Genomic DNA, 23,877 nt, shown 5'->3' with positions numbered 1-23,877 from the left:
TGGTGGTGTCTTACGGGTTTTCTCTATAGAGTATCATGTCACCTGCAAATAGTGAAACTTTGTCTTCTTCCTTGCCAATATGGGGGCCATTATTTCTTTTTGTTGCCTGATTGCTGAGGCTAGGATTTCCAGTACAATGTTAAAGAACAGCAGTGAAAGAGGACGTCACTGTCTTATTCTTGATCATAGAGGAAAAGCTCTCAGTTTTTCCCCATTGAGGTTCATATTAGCTGTGGGTTTTTCATATTTGGCCTTTAAAATGTTGACGTATGTTCCCTCTTACCCTACTTTGTTGAGGGTTTTTATTATGAATGGATGTTGTACTTTGTCGAATGCTTTTTCTGCATCTATTGAGAGGATCAGATGGTTCTTATCCTTTCTTTTATTAATATTGTATATCACATTGATTGATTTGCAAATATTGAACCACGCTTGCAGCCCCAGAATAAATCCCACTTGATTGTGGTAAATGATTCTTTTAATGTATTGTTGGATTCAATTTGCTATTATTTTATTTAGAATTTTTGTTTTTGTTTTGTTTTAAATATAATTTATTATCAAATTGGCTCACATACAACACCCAGTGCTCATTCCAACAAGTGCCCTCCTCAATGCCCATCACCCATTTTCCCCTTTCCCCCCACACCCATCAACCCTCAGTTTGTTCTCCGTATTTAAAAGTCTCTTATGGTTTGCCTCCCTCCCTCTCTGTTTGTAACTATTTTTCCCCCTACCCTTCCCCCATGGTCTTCTGTTAAGTTTCTCAAGATCCACATATGAGTGAAAACATATGATATCTGTCTTTCATTATTTAGAATTTTTGAATCCACGTTCATCAGGGACATTGGCCTGTATTTCTCCTTTTTAGTGGAATCGTTGTCTGGGTTTGGTGTCAAGATCATGCTGGCCTGATAGAATGAGTTTGGAAGTTTTCCTTCTATTTCTATTTTTGGAACAGTTTGAGAAGAATAGGTGTTAATTCTTCCTTAAAAGTTTGTTAAAATTCACCCGTGAAGCCATCTGGCCCTGGACTTTTTTTGTTGGGAGACTTTTTTTGTTGGGAGACTTTTTTTTATAACTGATTCAAATTCTTTGCTAGTTATCAGTCTGTTCAAGTTTTCTATTTCTGCCTGCTTCAGTTTGGGGTGTTTATATGTTTCTAAAAATTTATCCGTATCTTCCAGATTGTCCAATTTATTGGAATATAATTTTTTGTAATATTGTCTTCTTTTTTGTTGTTCTAAAAAATGTGATTTATTTTATTTTTAAATGTTTATTTATTTTCAGAGAAAGTGCATGTTCATGAGCAGGGGAGGGGCAGAGGAAGAGAGAGAATCCCAAGCAGGCTTCACACATGTCAGTGAGATCATGATCTGAGCCAAAATCAAGTGTTGGACGTTTAACTGACTGAGCCACTCAGGCACTCCCATAATATTCTCTTCTGGATGTTTATATTTCTGTGGTGTTGGTTTTTATTGCTCCTCTCTCATGTGTCATTTTATTTGTTTGGGTACTTTCTCTTTTCTTTTTGATAAGTCTGGCTGAAGGTTTATCAATTATACTAATTTTTTTCAGGGAAATAGCTCCTAGTTTCACTGATGTGTTCTACTCTTTTTGGGGGCTTTTCTATATCATTTACTTCTCCTGTAATCTTTATCTCCCTGCTTTTGCTGGCTTTAGGTTTCATTTGTTGTTCTTTTTCTAGTTCCTTTAGGTGTAAGATTTGGTTGTTTACTTGAGATTTTTCTTGATTCTTGAGGTAGGCCTGTATTGCCATATAATTTCCTCTTGGAATTGCTTTTGCTGCATCCCAAAAGTTTTGGACCACTGTGCTTTCATTTTAATTTGTTTCCATATATACTTTTTAAATTTCTTTTTAAATTTCCTGGTTGACCCATTCATTCTTTAGTAGCATGTTCTTGAACCCCCATGTATTTGTGGGGTTTCCAAACTTTTTCTTGTGGTTGACTCCAAGTTTTGTAGTATTGTGCTCAGAAAAAAAAATGCGTGGTATGATTTCAATCTTTTTGTGTTTGTTGAAGTCTGATTTGCTACCACTGTGTGATCTATTCTGGAGAATGTCCCATTTGCACCTAGTCTCTTTATATTTGTTGAGGCCTTATTTGTGACCTAATATGTGATGGATTCTGGAGACTATCCCATTTGCACCGAAAAGAATGTGTATTCTGCTGTTGTAGGATGGAATGTTGTGAATATTTCTAAGTCCATCTGGTCAGTGTATCATTCAGAGCCATTTTTTCCTTGTTTGTTTTCTGTTTAGATGATCTGTACATTGATGTAAGGGTGGTGTTAAAGCCCCTTACTATTACTGTATTATTACCAATGAGTTATTTTATGGTTGTTATTGTTTTATATATTTGGGTGTCTCCATGTTGGGTGCATGAATAGTTACAACTTTTATATCTCATTGTTGGATTGTCCCCTTTGTTATGATATGGAGCCCTTTTTCATCTCTTGCTAGTCTTTGTTTTAAAGTCTATTTTGTCGATATAAGTATTGCTACTCAGGCTTTCCTTTGATTTATATGCATGATAAATGGTTCTCCATCCCCTCACTTTCAATATGCAGGTGCCTTTAAGTCTAAAATGAGTCTCTTCTAGGCAGCATATAGGTGGGTCTTGCTTTTTGATCCATTCTGGCTCCCTATGTCTTTTGGTTAGAGAATTTAGTCCAATACAGAGTAATTATTGATAGATATGTATTTAGTGACATTTTGTTACTTGATTTGTCATTGCTGTTGGAGATTCTTTCTCGTCTTTGTCACTTTTGGTGTTTCTTTACACTCAAAGAGTCCCCTTTAATATTCCTTGCAGGGCTGGTTTAGTGGTCACGAACTCCTTTAGTTTTTGTTTGTCTAAGAAACTCTTCATCTCTCTTTCTATTCTGAATGATAGCCTTACTGGATAAAGCACTCTTGACTGCCTATTTTTCCCATGCAGTACTATAAATACATCATGCCACTCCCTTCCAGTTGCCAAGTTTCTATTGAGAAATCTACAGCTAGCCTTATGAGTCTTCCCTTGTAAGTTAAGGACTTCTTTTGTCTTGCTGCTTTTAGGATTTTTTTAAATTGTTGTATTTTGCAAATTTAACCACAATACATCTTGGTGTTGGCCTACTTTTGTTTATTTTGATGGGAACTTTCTGTGCCTCCTGGATTTGGATATCTGTTTCTTTCCCCAGATTAGGGAGATATTCAGCTATTATTTCCTCAATTTTCTGCCCCCTTTCTCTCTCTTCTTCTTCTGGGACTCCTATAATATGAATGTTATTGTGTTTGATGAAGGTGCTGAGTTCCCTAAGCACCTTCCCTATCTATTCCCATATTCTATAATTTTTTACTTCTCTATTTTCTTCAGCCCATTTTCCATTATTTTGTCTTCTATATCACTAACTCATTACTCTGTTTCTTCCAGCATACTGTTCATTGCATCAAGCCTGTTTCCAATCTCAGGTTTTGCATTATTCATTTCTGACTGATTCTTTTTTAACAGTGTGAATTTAAGGTGGTGGGCAAGTGAATCTAATTAGTGTAAAGGGTGGATTGAAGAAGACACTGCTAGGCCCCACCCCTATTACCTTGGATTCAACTTGACAGGCAGCCTATAGGTTGTTTACTATAAATTCCTGCAAACTCTGTCAGTGCACTATTTTTGGCCCTGGGAGCACATTTTTCTGTGCATAAGACAAGCCAGAAGGGCTAGCGAAAGAACACTCCCACAAGCAATCCTCAATGGATGATGGGTGCAGAATTGTTATATACATACCCCATCTTGTTTTCTTCTGTGTTTGAATAATTCATAAGAATGTATTATACGGCTACATAGAATTCCACAGTGAGATTGGGCTCCAATTTCCCAGAAGGGTAACTGGCTTGGTAATACACAATTCTTTTTACTATAGCACTTTCCCTCCTCCCTACTGGTCATTCATAGAATAAACTCTCCAGTAAACTACTTGTCTTCAAATTCTTGTTTCTGGGTCTGCTTCTGGAGTAACTCAAACCAAAACATTGAATTTTTTTCAACTCCCTAGTTTATTTCTCCTGAAATTGACACCTTCTCTGCAAATTGTATACCTACTAATACTAAGAAGTTTCCTCTGTGAATCAATCCTTCAATTTTCATGGGCTGTCATATGAGAAACATCTTTAACAAAGTAATACTTTTCATTCTAAAATAACTGATTTCAAGGAGTTCATTAAGGACTTTCTGTTCCACCGAGGTGAAATAACCCTTCCCCACCCCCCAGGTCTTCCCTCTTTAAATTAGATACCCTGGACATAACACAACAAAGAATGATAGAAAGATTCTGAAAAATAGAAAGAAGACAGTAGATGGCCTAGGGACCTTGGGACTTGAGGAATGATATGGCAGTCGTTTCCCTGGGTTTCTTTATTGCCTTTCTTTTTTTAAAAATTTTTTATATTAAATATAATTTATTGTCAAATTGGTTTCCATACAACACCCAGTGCTCATCCCAACAGGTGCCCTCCTCAATGACCATCACCCACTTTCCCCTCTCCCCCACCCTCCATCAACCCTCAGTTTGTTCTCAGTATTTAAGAGTCTCTTATGGTTTTCCTCCTTCCCTCTCTGTAACTTTTCCCCTGTCCCCTCCTCCGTAGTCTTCTGTTAAGTTTCTCAGGATCCACATACTGAGATACCTCATTGCCTTTCATATATCCCAGACAGGGTGCTTCAGAAGCCTCCAACTCAGAACCGACAGATTCTTTTAAATAGTTAAAAAAAAAAAAAAAAAAAAAAAAAAAAAAAAACTTTTCCCCCTAACCCAAACTTGGAGAAGAATGCCCTAATAACAGAATTTTTATCAATACTAACCCTACTCCATCCAAATACCAACAGAAAACCATACCTTCTTCTAGTGGCTTCATCTGAGTCGAGCAAGGAGTATCTTCCCTGCTCATTCATGATAAAAAACAAAAATAAACTCATAATAAGCTAGGAGTACAGGGTAACTACCTCAACTTAATAAATAGCATCTACAAAAATACCTAGAGGTTCATCTCCTACACTACTCTGGTTCATGAGGTCAGGCTGTGAAAATTGGAAGAGGTGGCTATTTTATCTAATGCACAGAAACCAAAAGCAGATAATTCTCAGGAGTTCCCTGCCTTTAGATTAGGTTCAGAAATTATCTTCTTCTTTGGAGAAAGGAGGGACATAGACACAACAGTCCTTGGAAGACCATAACCCCAGGACAGTTTATAATCAGACCATTCCCAGACATAAAAATCTAAATCACTCAACATTCTTTGATAGTCTAAAGTTCTTCCTAATCAGAATATGCCTGAAATATAAGGAATTATCAAATCAGGCAGGAAAGGAATATACACAATCAAATCAGACACAGTAAAAATCAAATGCACACCATGTACATGTCGTGTCAGATGTGACAGGTACTACTTCCCATTAGGGCCAATGGTCTTCAGTGGGGAGGGAGCCACCTACTCCAAGAAGCTACAAACACAATAACTGACCCAATTTTAATCCATTTTTTAATTATCAATGCATTCATTTTCCTTTTAAACTTTCCTAATTATGAGTTCTGTTAGTTTGCTGCATAAAATGGACCATAATTTAGCTTAACCTGAAAGATGGTGGCAGCTCCCACACCTAAAATCACATTGGGAGAAAATATCTCTTACATGTGGGGAGAGAATCTGGTAGTGGGATCACCTATTTTTCAGTAACCTACTGGGACCAAGGCTTGGCAATATCAATTACAGGGGGAAAAGTTGAACAAATTAAAAAGTTTTGCCTTTTATTTATGTTTCAAGAAAGAATTAAAGACAATTTTATTGGTTACATTTGATACACTAGAAGATGACAATGTCAAAGTGCCTAACCACCTCTAGGTTACCCTGAGCTACTTATGCCTCTAAAACCAATTGACCCAAAGAAAGAACCAGCTTACTGCTGGTTCATTTACATAAAAGATACAATTAATGAAATACCATTAATTTTCATTAGGCTATTATATGACTTTATGTAATTTTCAGAAACAATTTGTTTCTAAAATTTCAAACCATGAATACATAAACTGGTAATGTTTTCTATGTTTTCTTAGGTATCAGAAAACTCAAGCATAAGAATGTACCAGCAATTATTATTATTATTATTTTATTGACAACTTTTTAAATTCTTAGCTTAAAAAATTATATTATATGATTTATGTATACTAGGTTCTCCACAGAGAACCTAGTTGTTTGAATTGAATTCATAAAAGACCACTGAGTAGAAAATCAAGATATCCTTCAGCATAATATAGAGAACTAAGATGAATTTTCAAATAGTGAAAAGTATTGCATTGCAAAGTAAGATAGTACCCATCTAGATGAAATTAGCATATGCTAGATCACTATATGTAGAGATTCTATAGGAAAGATTTCTGCAATAATGGGAAATTGAACTAGAAGACCAAGAAGATCCACTTACCCTCCAAAGCTCTGTTTCTGCAACCTCACCCTGGACAGAGCATCCCTCAGAGCCTGATGGACCTGCTTGTTCCGCAGAGTGTAGATGACAGGGTTCAACAGTGGGGTCACCACTGTGTTCACAAGGGCAGCCTCCCTGTTGGAGTCCAGCCTATTTGTTTGCTTTGGTTTCACGTATATAAAGACACAGCTGCCGTACATCAGAGAGAGGACAATGAGGTGAGAGGAGCAGGTGGAGAAAGCTTTCTGTCGCTCCTTGGCTGATGGAAGTCGCACAATTGTGACTACTATATTGCTGTATGCAATGATGGTTAAAATGAGAGATATCAGAATGACAAGCAGAGCAAGGAAGAGGACATATATTTCAACAGACCCAGTGTCAGAACAAGAGAGATGAATCAGGGAGCCTAGGTCACAAAAGAAATGAGAGATGACATTGGGGCCACAGAAGGATAACTGAGAAACCTTGAGCACCAGACCAGTGATCAAGATGAAGGACAAAGCATTGCAGAAGAAAGCCAGAAGGAAACTAACCCTCAGGTTCATGATGGCCGGGTAGTGCAGAGGTTTGCAAATGGCCAGGTATCGATCCAAGGACATCACAGCCATCAGGAAAAAAATTATTGACCCAAAAAACAGAAAAGAAAAGGCTTGTGTGAGACAAGAAGTAAAGGAAATTGTTTGCCTTCCTGAAAGAAAGATGGACAGCAGTTTAGGAATAACTGTGGTAATAAAACAGCATTCAGAGAAGGAGAAAGTGCTGAGTAAAATATACATTGGTGTCTGGAGGCGATGGTCAGCCCAAGTGATAATGATGATCACCATATTTCCTGTGATAGAGGCCAGATATGCCAGCAGATGCATCAGGAAGAAGATGTTCCCCAGGTACTGGATGGCAGGAAACCCTTCCAGAATGAATTCTTGGATTGTTGTCTCATTCCTCACCTCCATGTTTATCTCCATTTCTCTGTCATCAACTCTGTTGGATCTGTTAAACAGAAAACACTATCATCAAGTGATTCTTATCATCAAAGAATAAAAAATTTAAATCATGGCCACTATTAAAAAAATAACTACTACTTGCAGCTACAACTCTGAATGAGGGCTTATTTTGTATCATTTAAATGCTGTATTATAGGGGCGCCTGGGTGGCGCAGTCGGTTAAGCGTCCGACTTCAGCCAGGTCACGATCTCGCGGTCCGTGAGTTCGAGCCCCGTGTCGGGCTCTGGGCTGATGGCTCAGAGCCTGGAGCCTGTTTCCGATTCTGTGTCTCCCTCTCTCTCTGCCCCTCCCCCGTTCATGCTCTGTCTCTCTCTGTCCCAAAAATAAATAAACGTTGAAAAAAAAATAAAAATAAATAAAAAATAAATAAATAAATAAATAAATAAATAAATGCTGTATTATAAAAGATTTTGAACTTTTTCTATTATTAAATTGTAAAAATTGAAGGCTTATTGTTTATTTTTGAAAATAAATTTTAATGTGCAACTTTACTCTTTTGGAAAAATTTTTTTAATATTTTATTTATTTTTAAGACAGAGAGAGACAGAGCATGAGTGGGGATAGGGCAGAGAGAGATGGAGACACAGAATCTGAAGCAGGATCCAGGCTCTGAGCTATCAGCACAGAGCCCAACGTGGGACTCGAACTCAAACTGTGAGATCATGACCTGAGCCGAAGTTGGATGCTCAACCGACTGATCCACCCAGCGCCCCGGAAAATATTTTTAATAAGTCCATAAGGTAAAGAATGCAAATTGAAAATTATTGTTTACACATAATGTATAAAACTAACAGATAACAATGAAGATTATCATCCCACAAAGAATATTTTTATGGGGTCACAGTTTTAATTTCTATACTTCAGGTATAATATGCAATATATGAAGGTGTCCTATGTACTGACTTCAGTCCTCTGGAAATAGAAACTGGGGGGGGGGGGGCACCTGGGTGGCTCAGTCGGTTTAGCATCCAATTCTTGATCTGGGTTCAGTTCACGATCTCACAGTTCATAAGTTCCAGCCCCACATCAGGTTCTGCACTGATGGTGTGGAGCCTGCTTGGGATTCTGTCTCTCTTTTATCTCTGCCCCTCTCCCACTTGTGCACACTCTATACATACATACATACATACATCTAAGAAAGAAAGAAAGAAAGAAAGAAAGAAAGAAAGAAAGAAAGAAAGAAAGAAAGAAAGAAAGAAAGAAAGAAAGAAAGAAAGAAAGAAAGAAAGAAAGAAAGAAAGAAAGAAAGAAAGAAAGAAAGAAAGAAAGAAAGAAAGAAAGAAAGAAAGAAAGAAAGAAAGAAAGAAAGAAAGAAAGAAAGAAAGAAAGAAAGAAAGAAAGAAAGAAAGAAAGAAAGAAAGAAAGAAAGAAAGAAAGAAAGAAAGAAAGAAAGAAAGAAAGAAAGAAAGAAAGAAAGAAAGAAAGAAAGAAAGAAAGAAAGAAAGAAAGAAAGAAAGAAAGAAAGAAAGAAAGAAAGAAAGAAAGAAAGAAAGAAAGAAAGAAAGAAAGAAAGAAAGAAAGAAAGAAAGAAAGAAAGAAAGAAAGAAAGAAAGAAAGAAAGAAAGAAAGAAAGAAAGAAAGAAAGAAAGAAAGAAAGAAAGAAAGAAAAGAAAAGAAAAGAAAAGAAAAGAAAAGAAAAGAAAAGAAAAGAAAAAGAAAAGAAAAAAGGAAAAGAAATTGGCAAGGAGATCATTTTCCTATTAGCATGTTCCAAACCAGTTATTTTCCTGACCTGAAGTTGGTTCAGCCTGAGTTCTTTACCCAAGACCTTAAGAGTAAGCAAGAGAGTGTTATGCTAAGTGAAATAAGTCCTACAGAGAAAGACAGATACCGTATGTTTTCACTCTTATGTGGATCCTGAGAAACTTAACAGAAGACCATGGGGGAGAGGAAGGGAAAAAAAAAGTTAGAGAGGGTGGGAGGCAAACCATAAGAGACTCTTAAAATAAGAGTCTGAGAATAAACTGAGGGTTGATGGGGGTGGGAGGGAGGGGAAAGTGGGTGATAGGCATTGAGGAGGGCACCTGTTGGGATGAGCACTGGGTGTGGTATGGAAACCAATTTGACAATAAATTTCATATTCAAAAAAAGAGTAAGGAGGAAACCTAGTTTATCACAATATCTCATAACTACCCAGTCTTTGGGTTTAAGAGAAACCATGTCTAAAGGTTGGGGGCTAGAGGCATGGTTACATGACTTGGTTGTTCAGAATCAATGAATAAACATTTAATGGGTGGGTCAGTTTCCCTCTCTACCCACCTGACAGAAAAATTCTTCCTTCTGCTCTTAGTCATAAATTACCCTTCAATATTGTTTTCTGGGAATATTTTTGTTACACCAGAAGATTTTGGTGTGATGGAATTACACCTATATCCCCTTTGCAATCACTAGAGGAACATTGTTTTGTTTTGCTTTGTTTTGTTAATGCCAGTGTGTACCTAGAAGCCAGATGAATTGATATGTAATCTTTGGGGAACGAATCTGGGCATCCATTGGAAATCAGTGCTCTAGTGAGTAAGTCACCATAATTAAATTGTACTTTACTTAATTCTTTGATTTAGCTAAACCTATTACAGTAACTATGCATGACCCACAATACAAACTTAAACATAACAAGTCTCTGCTTTAAATATGTGACCTGTTAGATTGCAAGTATCATCATAGTCAAGTACTCACCAAGAAGCAGCTTACAGGAAACAGTTTCTTTGACAATATGCTTCTCTTTTCTTCCGACAAGCCAGGAATTTTCTCCTGGGCTAATGGAACGCAGGGTGGGGAAGAACACTCTTAAATGAGACGTACTTTTCCTTGAACTATTGAAGAAATCAATAAATGCCTTATATCTTAAATTAATAGGAAATGATTAAGGCTGATTTTTTTTTCATGGAAGACAGAGATTTCTAAACTCTGGAGGATTGACAGTCATAGTTTTCCCCTATAGCAACTGGACTGATAAATCCTAGATCAAGACAATAGAAAGTATCACAAATATGCACCAGAATTTGCTGATGCAACCATTTAAAATTCCTGAACATATTTATATCCAGTCTATGGCATACGATGACCCAGTCCATCATAAACATCAAATTTGGTCAGCTATGCATCCATACCACAAGAAAGTCAGGAAGAAGAGACAACAAAGGTCACTTTCCTTTTCACTTTCCCATCAACCAGTTGCTCCCCACCTTTCACAGTAGCTGAGGATCATTGCAGTCATAAATGAGAATACATTCAAATGCCCTGATGATATATTTACTACAGGATTATTTACCATCCCCAATGAGACACACAGGGTCCAAAAGGACAAACCTCTGGAACACTGAGAATTCATTTAGAGGAGTATGAAAAAAGGAAGCAGGAACTAAAATCATAAGAGTCCCAGAGGACATTTAATTGTCCATATTTGGAAATGAGAAATTTCAGCAGAAATATAACATAATTGCCATTTCACTGCATATGGTAACATACAACTGTCATTATCAATAGCCCACACAATTCTTTGTACAAGTCTTCAAAGGTATATTTTCCATGAGTGGTCTAGAGTGGTAAAATTTACAAAATCCCGAATTACATATGTCAAGAAAGACAAGCTTAAATTTTTACAATTGTCTTTGCTTGTTTCCCTTTTTAACTTGGTATTTTATTGAGTGAGGTATAATTTACATTCTGTAAAATGAACAAATTTTAATTGTACAGGTTGATAATTTTCTAAGTATATAAATAGCCATGTAACCACTGTTCAAATCAAACTATAAAACAGTGCCCTCCTTAATACCATCACCCATTTAGCCCATTCCCTGTCCACCTCCCCTCCAGCAACCCTCAGTTTGATCTCTATAATTAAGAGTCATTCTTATGGTTTGCCTCTCTTTTTTCTCTCTCCATATGTTCATCTGTTTTATTTCTTAATTCCACATATGAGTGAGATCATATGATATTTGTCTTTCTCTGACATATTTTGCTTAGCATAATACACACTGGCTTCATCCACATAACTGCAAATGGCAAGGTTTCATTCTTTTTTATGGCTAATATCCCACTGTATATATATACCGTATCTTCTTTATCTGTTCATCAGTCTACGGACATGTGGGCTTTTTCCATAAATTGGCCACTGTTGATAATGATGCTATAAACATCAGGGTGCATGTATCCCTTTGGATAAATATTTTTGTATCATTTGGGTAAATACCTAGTAGTGTAATTTCCATGTACACATGAAAATAATATGTATCTTCAGGTGCTAAATATAACAATCTACAATTATCAATTAAGTGCACTTAGTTGATAGTCATGCAAATCTCTGTGTACTGATTTTTTTGTCTGTTTGTTGTATTAATTACTGAAATAATGATGTTAAAACCTCTATATTTGTGGATCTTTTTACTTTAGTTCTTCCAACTTTTCTTTCATGAATTTTAAGCTCTATCATTATGTGAATATACATATAAAATTATGTCTTCCTGGTGATTTCATTTCTTTATCATTATAAATTTACCTCTTAATCTCTGAAAATACACTGTGAAGTCTATTTTTTTAATATATATTACTATGGTCACACAAGCTTTCTTTTGCTTGATGTTTCTCGGAATTTCTTACTGTATATATTTAAACGTTATTCTTATAACCAGCACATGGTAAGTTCTTCCTTTTTACCCAATGTAGTTCTCTCTCTCTCTCTCTCTCTCTGTGTCCCCTTTTTTAATTGGAGTGCTTAGTCCATTTACATGTAATGTCATTATAAGGTTAGATATAACTCTACCATCTTTTTATTTTTGAGAGAGAGAGAGAGAGAGAGAGGGGAGAGGGGTGGAGGGAGAGGGAGAGACAGAACCTTAAGCAGGCTCCACACCCAGCATTGAGCCTGATGCAGGGTTGATCTCATGACCATGAGATCATGACCTGAGACAAAATCAAGAATCAGTCACTTAACTGGCTGAGCCACCCAGGTGCCCTAACTACCATCTTGATGTTTCCTTTTATTTGTCCCCTGCTATATATTTCATATTCTTCTTTCCTATTTTCTTTTGAATTAACCATGCATTTTTAATATTGCATTACAATCAGCTCTATTATCTTTTAAACAGCTTTAAGTGATCATTGATATAAATGGACATATTTAAAGTGTATAATTTGATACATTTTGGCATGTTATTTTTTTAATGTTTTGGGTTTTTATTCAAATTCCAGTTAGTTAACATATAGTGTAACATTAGTTTCAGGATTAGAAATTAGTGATTCATCACATACATACAACACCCAGTGCTCATCACAACAGTGCTCTCCTTAATCTCCATCACCCATTTAGCCCACTCCCCACCTATAACAACCCTCAGTTTGTTCTCTGTAGTTAAGAGTCTCTTTTATGGTTTGCCTAAGAGAGCCATATTGTTTTAAGGGCTTGGTGACGGGTTTTGAGCTCAGTCAGGGTAATGAAACGCTTTATCACTGGAACAAATTGTACATCTACCGTGGATCATTTGGGATTGTCTTCTTTTCTGGATGGGTCATAATGGGGATTGTTTTTCTCAAACTGTGTGTGGCCTGGGTAAGCCTCCTTCATAAACTTCACAAATTCTGTGATATCTGGCTCTTTGCAGTTGCTATGGTAGAAGGTTTCTCCCCCCCAGCTTCATGGCTTGAAGGAAGTTCCAGGCCTGTCCTGGTAGTTTTGAAACACCATCCCAGTATGCTGTCTGCTTGGACTGTGCTTTAAGATGCTCAGAACTTAAGTTTACAGCTACACCTTTCTCTGGTTGGCTGTCTGGCTCTGACTTTCATCAGCCAGTAACTGTTTAGATACCTCCCGCATTTTTTAAGGGCTGATCTTCCTAGGGCTGAAGTTACCTACTTTAGCTGATGTCTCTGCTAGTTTCTTCATCTTAATATGTTTCCGTGCTGGCCTCTTATTGTCTGGCCCAGAAGGCTCAGCAGCCCAGCCAGCCTTTTCCAGGGACTTGGCATGGCATTTTCACATGTTTAAATACTGGTGAAATCACCACCATAATGAATATAGTGAAGATATACATCAATCCAAGTTTCCTACTGCCCCATTGTGATAATTCCATTTTATCTCTTCTGTTGGCTTCTTAGCTATAACTTTTTACTTTTATTTCAGTGGTTGCTTTAGTATTTACAGTATACATCTTTAACTTACCATTACCTACCTCCAAGTGATAGTTTTACCACTTCACATATGAGAAACTTATAATAGTACACTTCTATTTCTACCCCCTCAGCTTTTATGATATTATTGTCATATATTTTCCTTCCACGTATGTTATGAACTCCACACTGCATTGTTACTATTTTTGTGGAGTCTATTATCTTTCAGACATTTAAATAATTAAAATAAATACCTTAAATACCTACCATATAGTTACTATTTCCAGTGCTCTTCATTCTTTTTCATAGCTCTGCATATTTTCATCTGGTGTAATTTTCTTTCTTTTGGAAGGACTGACTTTATTAGTTATTATTCTGTAGGCTTGCTAGTGATTAATCCTTTTATCTTTTGTAAGCCTTCATTTTTGACAGTTTTACAGGTATCAAATTCTAGGTTGGCAGATTTTTATTCGCAGTCCTTCAAAAGTGCCTGTATCACTGCATTCTCATTTACTTCTTTCCAAAGAGAATTTTATGTCATCTTTATCTTTGTTCCTCAGTATGAAACATGTAATTTTTCCTTTTGGCTGTTTTTAAGATTTTCTCTTTATCACTGGTTTTGAGCAATGTATTATGCATTTTGGTGTGGATTTTTTCATGTTTCTAGTGCTTGGGTTTTGCTGAGACCTTTGGTTCTGTTCTCAGAAAATTTGGAAAATTTTGGCCATCGTGTCCTTAAATCTTTTTTTGTCATCCCTCTCCACATACAAACTTCTGCTTCAGAAATCGAATTATATGCTCGTTGGATTGCCTGAATTTGTCCCATATTTCACTGATGCTCTTATCATTTTAGTTGGATTATTTTTTCTTTGTGTGTGTGTTTTTAAGTTTCTATATCTTCGAATATGCTAATTTTTCATCTGGCATGTCTAATATTCTACTCATCTCATCTATTAAAACTATTCAGTAAAATTTTGAATCAAAAAAAGTGCAATTTTCTTTTTTAAAGCCATTTTATTCAATTATGATTAACATACAGAAAGCTGTGCACATTTTCTTTATTCATTCATCAATGGACACTTATGTCGTTTCTATATCTTGGCTATAATAAATAACGCTGCAGTGAACATGGGAGTGCAGATATCTCCTCAATATCTTCATTTCGACTCCTTTGGAGATATATCCAGAAGTAGTATCATTGGATTATACAGTAGTTTTCTTATATATTTTTAAATTTTCAACCATTTTTTATTCAAGTATAATTATCATGCAGTGTTATATTCATTTCAGGTGTACAATATAGTGATTCAACAATTCTATAGATAACTCAATGCTCATCATGAAAGTGTACTCTTAATTCCCTTCATTTATTTCACCCATTCCCCCCCCCCCCCCGCCCCGCCACCTCCTGTCTAGCAATCACACCAGTTTGTTCTCTATTTAAGAGTCTGGTTTTTTCTTTGTCTCTCTTTTTTGTTCACTTATTTCTTAAATTCCACATATAAGTTAATTATATGGTATCTGTCTTTCTCTGAATGACTCATTTCGCTTAGAATGGTATCCCCTAAATCATCCATGTTGTTGCAAATGGCAATATTTCATTTTTTGTGCCTGTGTATTATTCCACTGTGTGTGTGTGTGTGTGTGTGTGTGTGTGTGTGTATGCACCAAAGCTTCTTTATCCACTTATCTATGGATGGACACTTAGGTAGCTTCCTAAGGAACCTCCATATTATTTTCCACAGTGATTGCACCAGTTTAAATTCTCATCAACAGTGTCCAAAGTTCCCCTTTCTTCACATCCTCACCAATACTTCTTTTCCTTTCACTTTTTTATGATAGCCATTCTAACCTAGCTTAGGTGTGAGATAATATCTCATTGTGATTTTGATTTGTATTTCTCTGATGATTAATGATGTTAAACATCTTTTCATATACCTATTGGCTATTTATATGTCTTCTTTGGAAAAAATGTTTATTCAGGTCCTTTGCCAATTACTTTATTTGAGTTGTGTTTTTTTAATCATTGATTTGTATGAGTTCTTTATATATTTTGAATTAGCTGCATGTGGCCCCAGATTTGGCCTCAACTCCGTCACTAGCTTGCACCACTGGGCTCACCTTCAGCTAGGCCCCCAAGCTGCATGCTACAGCCCAACTGCCATCACCAGCCTCCACTGACATGTGCATTCCTATGGGGAGACCTTTATGCCAATAACTGTACCATTAATTGGCCATTCTGGGAAAAATCATTGACAATGTGATGCTTTGAGCAAAGGGAATATACCAAATGTCATAAAAAGAGATAAGCCGACAAAAAAATACTTGGAAATTTTTATATGTGCATAGGGTGAACAAAAATGTGTTGTGTTAATTGAGTAGTCTATTCTTCAAATTCATTCGTAATTGTATGCCAGAAATCTTCATAACACAGTCAATTATTATGCCTGAAACCACAGAATAATGTGGTCAGAGCAAAGCATGATAGCCAACTATGCCAAGCAAACACCAGCTCCAGGACGTTTCTTACTGTGTCTTGTGTCCAAATCTATCCTTTCCTACCAAAATCTTGAATAACTAAATTATAGTTGTAATTCTTCATTAAAATATCTCATCACTTGCACAGGATAGTAAACCATCAACAAAACCAAAAGGTAACCTACTGAATAAGAGAAGATATTTGCGTATGACATATCCAATGAGGGGTTAATATCCAAAATATATTTAAAAACTTAACACCCAAAAAAGCCCAAAAAATAATCTGATTTTAAAATGGGCAGAGGACCTGAACTGACATTTTCCCAAAGAAGACATACACATGGCCAAAAAACACATTAAAGATGTCATGCGTTAACTTAACACTAAAAAAAATGAAAACAAACAAAAACATCTCATCATTTTCTTTTTTCTACACTCAAATTGTATTTCTATTACAGTGTGTCTTTGTGTCATGTTTGGTATCAGTAGTGTCATTTCACACTCGTACTAATAATGGACACCCAGAGATTATCACATCAAAGCTCTCATTTCACAAATAAAGATACTTGCTTATAGATTTACTTAGAAAGACTCTACAGTCACAATCAGACTCGTTTCCACCTTTGATCAGATTCCCCCCAATTCCTTTTCTGTAGTAGGGAAACAATCTTAACCACTCAATTCCTTGTTCCAGAAATCATAATGCTTCTCTCTCTCTGGTACTCCATCATCGGGCCTTTAGTACTGAAATCAGTACTAGCAGATGAGCATAACCAAAGGAAACTTCCAATTTCAATTAGAGACATTTATATGTCTTCATTATAGCGTAAACTAGAATTGTAAAGATTTATATTCTATTTATATACAGACAATGCACAATTGAAAACAATTGCATTGAGTCATTTCAAGTAATGCTATTAATACCATGACAGTTATGTACATGTGTCCTTCAAAAATCAATATAGTGACCATGTTACATCTATCCTTGAACCAACTTGATATTCTTAATTCTTGTGAATTTCATTTTCCACCCCTATGTACTTACCACAAGTAGATACATGAAACCACACCTTCTCAACTTTGAGATTTCACATGCATCAAACAGAATCATGGATATGAGACTCCTCATTAAAATTTGTTGAATCCTATCGAGTTAAAACTCGTGAACAGAAGATCACAGAACAGGAAGATAATTTCATTTCTATATGAACAAGAATGTTAGAGCTTTCAAGTAGTGGAGTACATTGGATTATAAGATAAATTGGCCCTTATTCTAAGAATAAACAAGCAGAAACTTTAAAAACACAGTTGCAAGACTATGTAAGAGATTCCAGAAATAGGATGGAGATTGCATTAGATGGAGAAGAGGCATTCTCCCTCTGACAGTCTATGGTTCTATTTCTGCAATCTAACCCTGGACAGAGCATCCCTCAGAGCCTGATGGACCTGCTTGTTCCGCAGAGTGTAGATGACAGGGTTCAGCAGCGGAGTCACCACCGTGTTCACAAGGGCAGCCTCCCTGTTAGAGTCCAGCCTGTTTGTTTGCTTTGGTTTCACGTATATAAAGACACAGCTGCCATACATCAGAGAGAGGACAATGAGGTGAGAGGAGCAGGTGGAGAAAGCTTTCTGTCGCTCCTTGGCTGACGGAAGTCGCACAACTGTGACTACTATGTTGCTGTATGCAATGATGGTTATGATAAGGGATGTCAAAAGGATAAACAAAGCAAGGATAAAGGCCAACATTTCAGTAGATCTGGTGTCAGAACAAGAGAGATGAATCAGTGGCCCAAAATCACAAAAGAAGTGAGGGATAACATGGGAGCCACAGAAGGATGACTGGGAAAGCATCATAATTGGAACCACCATGAGGACAAATCCCAAAGATAAGCAGGCAGTGACCAGAAGGAAACACATCCTTGGGTTCATGATGGTTGAGTAATACAGAGGTTTGCAAATGGCCAGGTACCTATCTAGGGATAATACCGCCATAAGGAAGAAAACAGTTGTTCCCAGGAAAAGAAAGACAAAGGCTTGTGTGAAGCAAGCCACAAAAGAAATTGATTGCCTCCCTGACAGAAAGATGGCCAACAATTTAGGAATAACAGTGGTTACAAAACAGCATTCAAGAAAGGAGAAACTGCGGAGGAAGAAGTACATGGGTGTCTGGAGGCGATGGTCAGTCCAGGTAATGGTGATTATGAGTGTATTTCCCATGATGGAGGCCAGGTATGCCAGCAGATGTACCAGGAAGAGAAGCTTTCCAAGGTTCTGGACAGCAGGAAAGCCCTCCAGAGTGAATTCCTGAACTTCTGTCCAGTTTCGTGTATCCCCTGTCACTGACTTTTCCATTTCTTCAACTCTCTGAGCTATTTTGTAGAATATCATGACTGAAGAATTAAGAACTTTGTGAAACATATAAAACAGTGTCATCAAATGGATGAAGGGGAGTGGGAGATACAGGCTTCCAGTTATGGAATGAATAAGCCACAGGGATGAAAGGTATAACATAGGGAATACAGTCAATGATATTGCGACAGTGTTGTATGATGACAGATGGTAGTTACACTTGTGGTAACCATAGCATAACATATAGAGTTGTTGAATCACTATATTGTATACCTGAAATTAATGTAACATTGTGTGTCAACTGTAATTTTTTTCAAATTTAAGAAATGGGAAAAAACTAATAAAAAATAAAATAGTATAAGCGTGGTGACTGGATTTTTTAATTATTTTAAATATTCTATGTCTAGTTTTTATACTTTATTAAGTAAAAATATTTTATCTTGAATATATTTATGTTAAATGATAAAAAAAGAACTGTGCACATGGTTACAAGTTTTCATAAAGGATAATGTAATTTTAAGAGTGTTAGCCATTTTTTCTGTACTCTATTGCCAAGCAGGGAAAAAAAAACCCTTCTTTTACTTTTATATCTGATCATGCAACATATTATTGGTAAAATACCACTGATATCATCAATATCATCAAAGGGTGAATATTGCAAAAGGAAAACTGTAGCCTTAGGGAAAAAAAAACTTACAGTCATGAGTAGGTCATCCCACAAAAAATTATTCCCCCATGATGTCCTTAGGATTTTTTATCCATATTTGATGTCATAACATTACTTATAGGAAAACTTCCTATGGTCCCAGATGCAGCCCTCTAAAGTGAGAGTACTAGAGTATCAGATGGACTTTAATTATACTGTGGGAGATAGAAGCCAGGTCATTTTCCTACAGAGCTTGAGACCAGTCAGTAAGAAAGGAGAGTTTTCCCTTCCTCCTGTGCTAAGTGGTCAGTCTAAGGGAGAATCTCTATCCTCTGACCCTTTTAGTACATACTTTTAGAGATACTAGCTTGAGGACAGAAAGAGAAATTACATGCCTTGACTCTGGCAATTATTTTCTGATTCATTGTCTCTTCTACTGTCTACCTAAATAAAATACTCCATGACCCTTTAAATCCATAAACTTCTCTATGTGAGGCTTTGTTGTTCTGGTCAACTAGTGTTCATCTCAGATTTCTGAACTAGTTCTGATTTAGCCAAACCCCATTATTTTAAGTATAGTAAATCAGCTTGAAGAGGAATGGATTCTGCTTCAATTTACAATAAATTTAATGGCAAAATAACTCAATCACACTAAGGCCATGTACTTACCCAGATGCAACTCACAGTAAGCAGAACTTGGTCTCCCTCTCCTCATTCTTCCAGCAAACCAAAATGCTGGTCTAGGAACTTAGAAGTGTGTGTGTGTGTGTGTGTGTGTGTGTGTGTGTGTGTGTGTGTATGTGAGAGAGAGAGAGAGAGAGAGAGAGAGAGAGAGAGAGAGAGGAACATTTGCATTTGAAATGACCCTAATTTGTCCTAGAGAAAAGTCCAAAATGTGCATCACGTTGACTAAGCATGCTTCTTCATACAAAATCAGAACTTACCAAAACTGGGGTAAACCAAAGGGAAAGCTCCATGGCAATCTTGCCTGATGAAATCCTGGGAAAGAAAGGAGAGCACATACATATAGTCCTCAGTGTTCTACTGGAATCTGGGAATGACTTAATTTGGAATTCCAAAAAGCTTTCATACCTTCCTTGCAGGCTCCAGGTTCCCCAAACTCGCATTCTGCTCCTACATCAGCCACCACCAGCAGGAGACCCTGCTTGCTGGGCAAATGCTCTGGGGCATGGTGGAAGACATTACCCTCCTCACTCAAACTGGTCTCTTGTACACGGTATTCTTCTTAAATGAATTCCAGGGCAGGTAAAATGCATTTCCGCTTCCTGACCTCTCTAGGTTGAGAAGAACACACATGTCATTGGAAGCCGAGATGAAAGTGAATTTAATTTTCACCATCATATTTTTAGCAATGGACTCTCTTAACACCAATCAGGATCAACCAGGGCCAGGGGGCGGGCCCCAGACATGCTAGGCCTCGTTAGAAGACAGAACAAAGCTATTTAGAGGTCAATGTCCCTCTAGGATCCCTATGGCTACTAATTGGGCATTGTTAAAAAAAAAAGAAAATTATAATATAAAAATCATAGCTACCCTTTCATTACATACACAAATATAATAACATGGACTCCCAAATGTCCATTATCCTCCATGAAAATCTTCAAAGATAGGGTACATATAATCCTCCCAGAATTTACAAAGTAAATTGCATTATGTTACTAAGGTAGTAACATACCAACTTCAGTTACTCCCAACCGCATTATGTTACTAAGGTAGAGTTGAAAGCTCAAGTGGGAAATCCATCTGTGGTAATAAGATGAAGCTCTCTCTTACTCTGCCAGAACAGTGTCAAAGAACACCAGATAAAACCCAAAGTTTAAATAAGAGCTAAATGCCCAGGTTTCAGTTGGTAATAATTTGTCATACCAAGAACAAGGAAGAGCTCAACTTAAATATAAGAAGACAATTAATGTACATCAAGATATTAGAATTACTTGACAGAGTGTGAAGCAGCCATCACAAAAATGCTTCAATAAGCAATTACAAACATGCTTGAAACAAATTTAAAAATAGAAATTCCAGTCAAGAGGGGCACCTGGGTGGCTCAGTTGGTTGAGTGTCCGACTTCAGCTCAGGTCATGATCTTACGGTTTGTGAGTTCCAGCCTCGTGTCGGGCTCTGTGCTGACAGCTCAGTGCCTGGAGCCTGCTTCTGATTCTATGTCTCACTCTCTCTCTGCCTCTCCCCCATTCACACTCTGTCTTTCTCTCCTTCAAAAATAAATACACATTGAAAATTAAAAAAAAAAAAGAAAGAAATTCCAGTCAAGAAATAACAGGCATAAATTAGAATGAAAATTCCAAATGAAAATTTTGGAACTGAAAAATATCATAACTAAATTTCTTAAAAAATTCAATGGATGTACTGAACAGCAGCATGCAGAAGATAAAGGAACAAATCAATGAACTCAAGATAGAATAATAGAGAGGCGCCTGGGTGGCTCAGTCAGTTAAGTGTCCAACTTCGGCTCAGGTAATGATCTTGCAGTTCGTGAGTTCGAGCCCCGTGTCAGGCTCTGTGCTGACAGCTTGGAGCGTGGAGCCTGCTTCTGATTCTGTGTCTCCCTATCTCTCTGCTCCTCCTCTGTTCACTCTTTCTCTCTCTCTCTCTCTCTCAAAAATAAATAAACATTTTTAAAAATTTAACAAGATAGAATAGAAATCACCAATCTGAAAGAAAATGGACTGAAAAAAAAGATATAACCTCATGGACCTGTGGAACTATAAAAAAAGAGCTAACATTTGTGTCATTGGAGTCTGAAAAAGAGGAGAAACAGAGTGGGACTGGAAAAGGACTTGGAAGAAACAAAGGCTGAAAACTTCTTAAGTTTGGCAAACAATACAACTTACAAATTCAAGAAGATGAATAAATTCTAAATAGGATAAATTCAAAGAAATCCATACCAACACATGTCATATTCAAATTTCTGGTAATTGAAGAGAAAGAAAAATTTGAAAGCATCAAGAGAGAAACAACACATTACCCAGGGTAAAGAACAATTCAAATGACAGTAAATTTCTCATTACAAACCATGGAGGCTAGAGGAAGTAGCACAATATTTTTCAAGTGCTGAAAGAAAAGTATTATCAATACACAGAATCCTACATCCAGCGAAAATAACCTTTAGGAATGAAGGGGAAATAAAGACATTCTCAAATGAAGGAAAACTAAAAGAATTTGTCACCAGTTTATCTATCCTAAAAGAATGACCAAAGGAAGTTCTCTAAACATAGGAAATGATACCTAGAGCAACCACTAAAAAGATATAAAAAGATACACTCAAAAGCATTATAGATAAATAAAAATTGAATTCTTAAAAAAATTCAAGTAACCCACATGAAGACAGGAAAAAGAAAACATGGAAATGAAAAACAAGCAGAAAACAAAATGTAAAATAGCACACTTAAACCCTAAAACATCAAAAATTACATTAAATATGAAAACCCCAATTTAAATATTGATAAAATGGATTTTAAAACATCATCCAATTATATGATATCTATAAGCACTCACTTTGAATACAGCAATATAGGCAGTTTGAAAGTAAAAGGATAGGAAAAGACTTCCATGCAAATACTTATCAAACGAAGGCAGGAGTGGTTATATTAATATCAGACAGAGGACACTTCAGAGCAAAGAAAATTACCAAAGTCAAAGAGGGACATTACACGATAATGAGAACGTCAATACATCAAGACACAGCAATCCTAAATGTGTGCACCAAACAAGAGAGCTGCAAAATACATAACCTAAAAACTGATAGAACTGAAAGGCAAAAAAGACAATTAATAATTACATTTGGATACTTCACCATCCCTCTCTCAACAATTGACAGAACAAGTAGACAAAAAAAAGAAAAATGCAGTAAGGATATAGACAAACTCAACATCATCAACCATCAGGTTCTAACTAACAATTATAGAATACCCACCCAACAACAAAGAAATCACATTACTTTCAAGTGCCTATAAAACATGCTGATCACTTGATCTTGGTCAAGTTCTGGTGAGAGCTCTCTTCCTGGCTTGCAGACAACTACCTTCTCACAATATCCCATGATAGAGATAACTCTGGTGTCTCTACCTCTTCTTGTAAGAGCATCAGCTCTAGCAAATTAAGACTGTACCCTTATGATCTCATTCAACCTTAATTACCACCTTAAATTTCCTGTATCCAATATAGTTACATGGGGGGTTAGGGCCCCAACATATAAATTTGGGGGGACACAGTTTAGTCCATATCATGCCCTGATACTAAAACCAAAGACAGTATATAAAGAAAACTGCAGGCGGAATTTCCTCATAGATACAAAAATCTTTAACACAAAATTAGCAAGAATTCAGCAATACATACAAAGAATTCTATACCATGGCAAAATGAGGTTTATTCCAGGGAATACTGCTCAGCTAGGTGGTTCCCACTCAGAATCTTTCATGCAGTTGCAGTCAAAGGTCTCATCATTTACATGACTGGTATCTGAACTACAAAGATTCAAAGTGCTGAGGGCTCCTCCAGTATCTAGGTCTCCATACAGTTTTTCTAGATGATCTCTCTAGATGGTCTAGGTAGTGGCTTCAAAGTAGGTATCTTATGTGATGGCTTAAAAGTGAATATCCCAAGAGACAGAACCAGACAGAATAAGCTATACTGCTTCTGTTCTCCTAGACTTGGATATCGTGCCACATCACTTCCACCATATTCTATTCTTTCCCTTTCTCGGTCTTTGATTATCTTTGTCATAGCCTTTTCTTAACCCCCTCAAAATTCCCTCTTCCATCCCCCATCAAACCACCAAAT

The 23,877-nt window shown here is 36.7% G+C and overlaps 2 protein-coding genes across 5 annotated transcripts in view; both read right to left on the bottom strand.

The window, feature by feature from the left end:
* Window positions 1-23,877, bottom strand: part of LOC123576765 (olfactory receptor 6C74-like) — an 81,708-nt gene that overhangs the window by 3,946 nt on the left and 53,885 nt on the right. Inside the window, exons 1-5 of one of the 4 annotated variants that reach the window (XM_045438071.1) lie at window positions 21,116-21,168; window positions 20,152-20,354; window positions 20,004-20,058; window positions 10,158-10,294; window positions 6,480-7,466 (exon numbers count right to left, since the gene is read on the bottom strand). In XM_045438071.1, coding sequence (XP_045294027.1) covers window positions 6,480-7,441 — 962 coding nt within the window. In that variant the 5' untranslated portion in view covers window positions 7,442-7,466; window positions 10,158-10,294; window positions 20,004-20,058; window positions 20,152-20,354; window positions 21,116-21,168. Of the gene's footprint in view, window positions 1-6,479; window positions 7,467-10,157; window positions 10,295-20,003; window positions 20,059-20,151; window positions 21,058-21,115; window positions 21,169-23,877 lie in introns of those variants that run through there. The other 3 variants (XM_045438070.1, XM_045438072.1, XM_045438073.1) reach the window with 3 other exon arrangements.
* On the bottom strand, window positions 16,420-18,578 carry LOC123576764 (olfactory receptor 6C75-like). Its single transcript, XM_045438068.1, has one exon. The coding sequence runs from the start codon at window positions 18,573-18,575 to the stop codon at window positions 17,460-17,462; it is 1,116 nt and encodes a 371-aa protein (XP_045294024.1). The 5' UTR covers window positions 18,576-18,578; the 3' UTR covers window positions 16,420-17,459.

The sequence above is a fragment of the Leopardus geoffroyi genome, chromosome D2 (assembly GCF_018350155.1).
Source record: "Leopardus geoffroyi isolate Oge1 chromosome D2, O.geoffroyi_Oge1_pat1.0, whole genome shotgun sequence".
Lineage (NCBI taxonomy): Eukaryota > Metazoa > Chordata > Mammalia > Carnivora > Felidae > Leopardus > Leopardus geoffroyi.
The sequence above is the reverse complement of the archived record's forward strand: the minus strand, read 5'-3'. Positions and strand labels throughout refer to the sequence as shown.

Excerpts from the sequence above, each read along its gene's own strand:
- LOC123576764 (XM_045438068.1), bottom strand. The coding sequence starts at position 18,575 with ATGTTATACCTTTCATCCCTGTGGCTTATTCATTCCATAACTGGAAGC.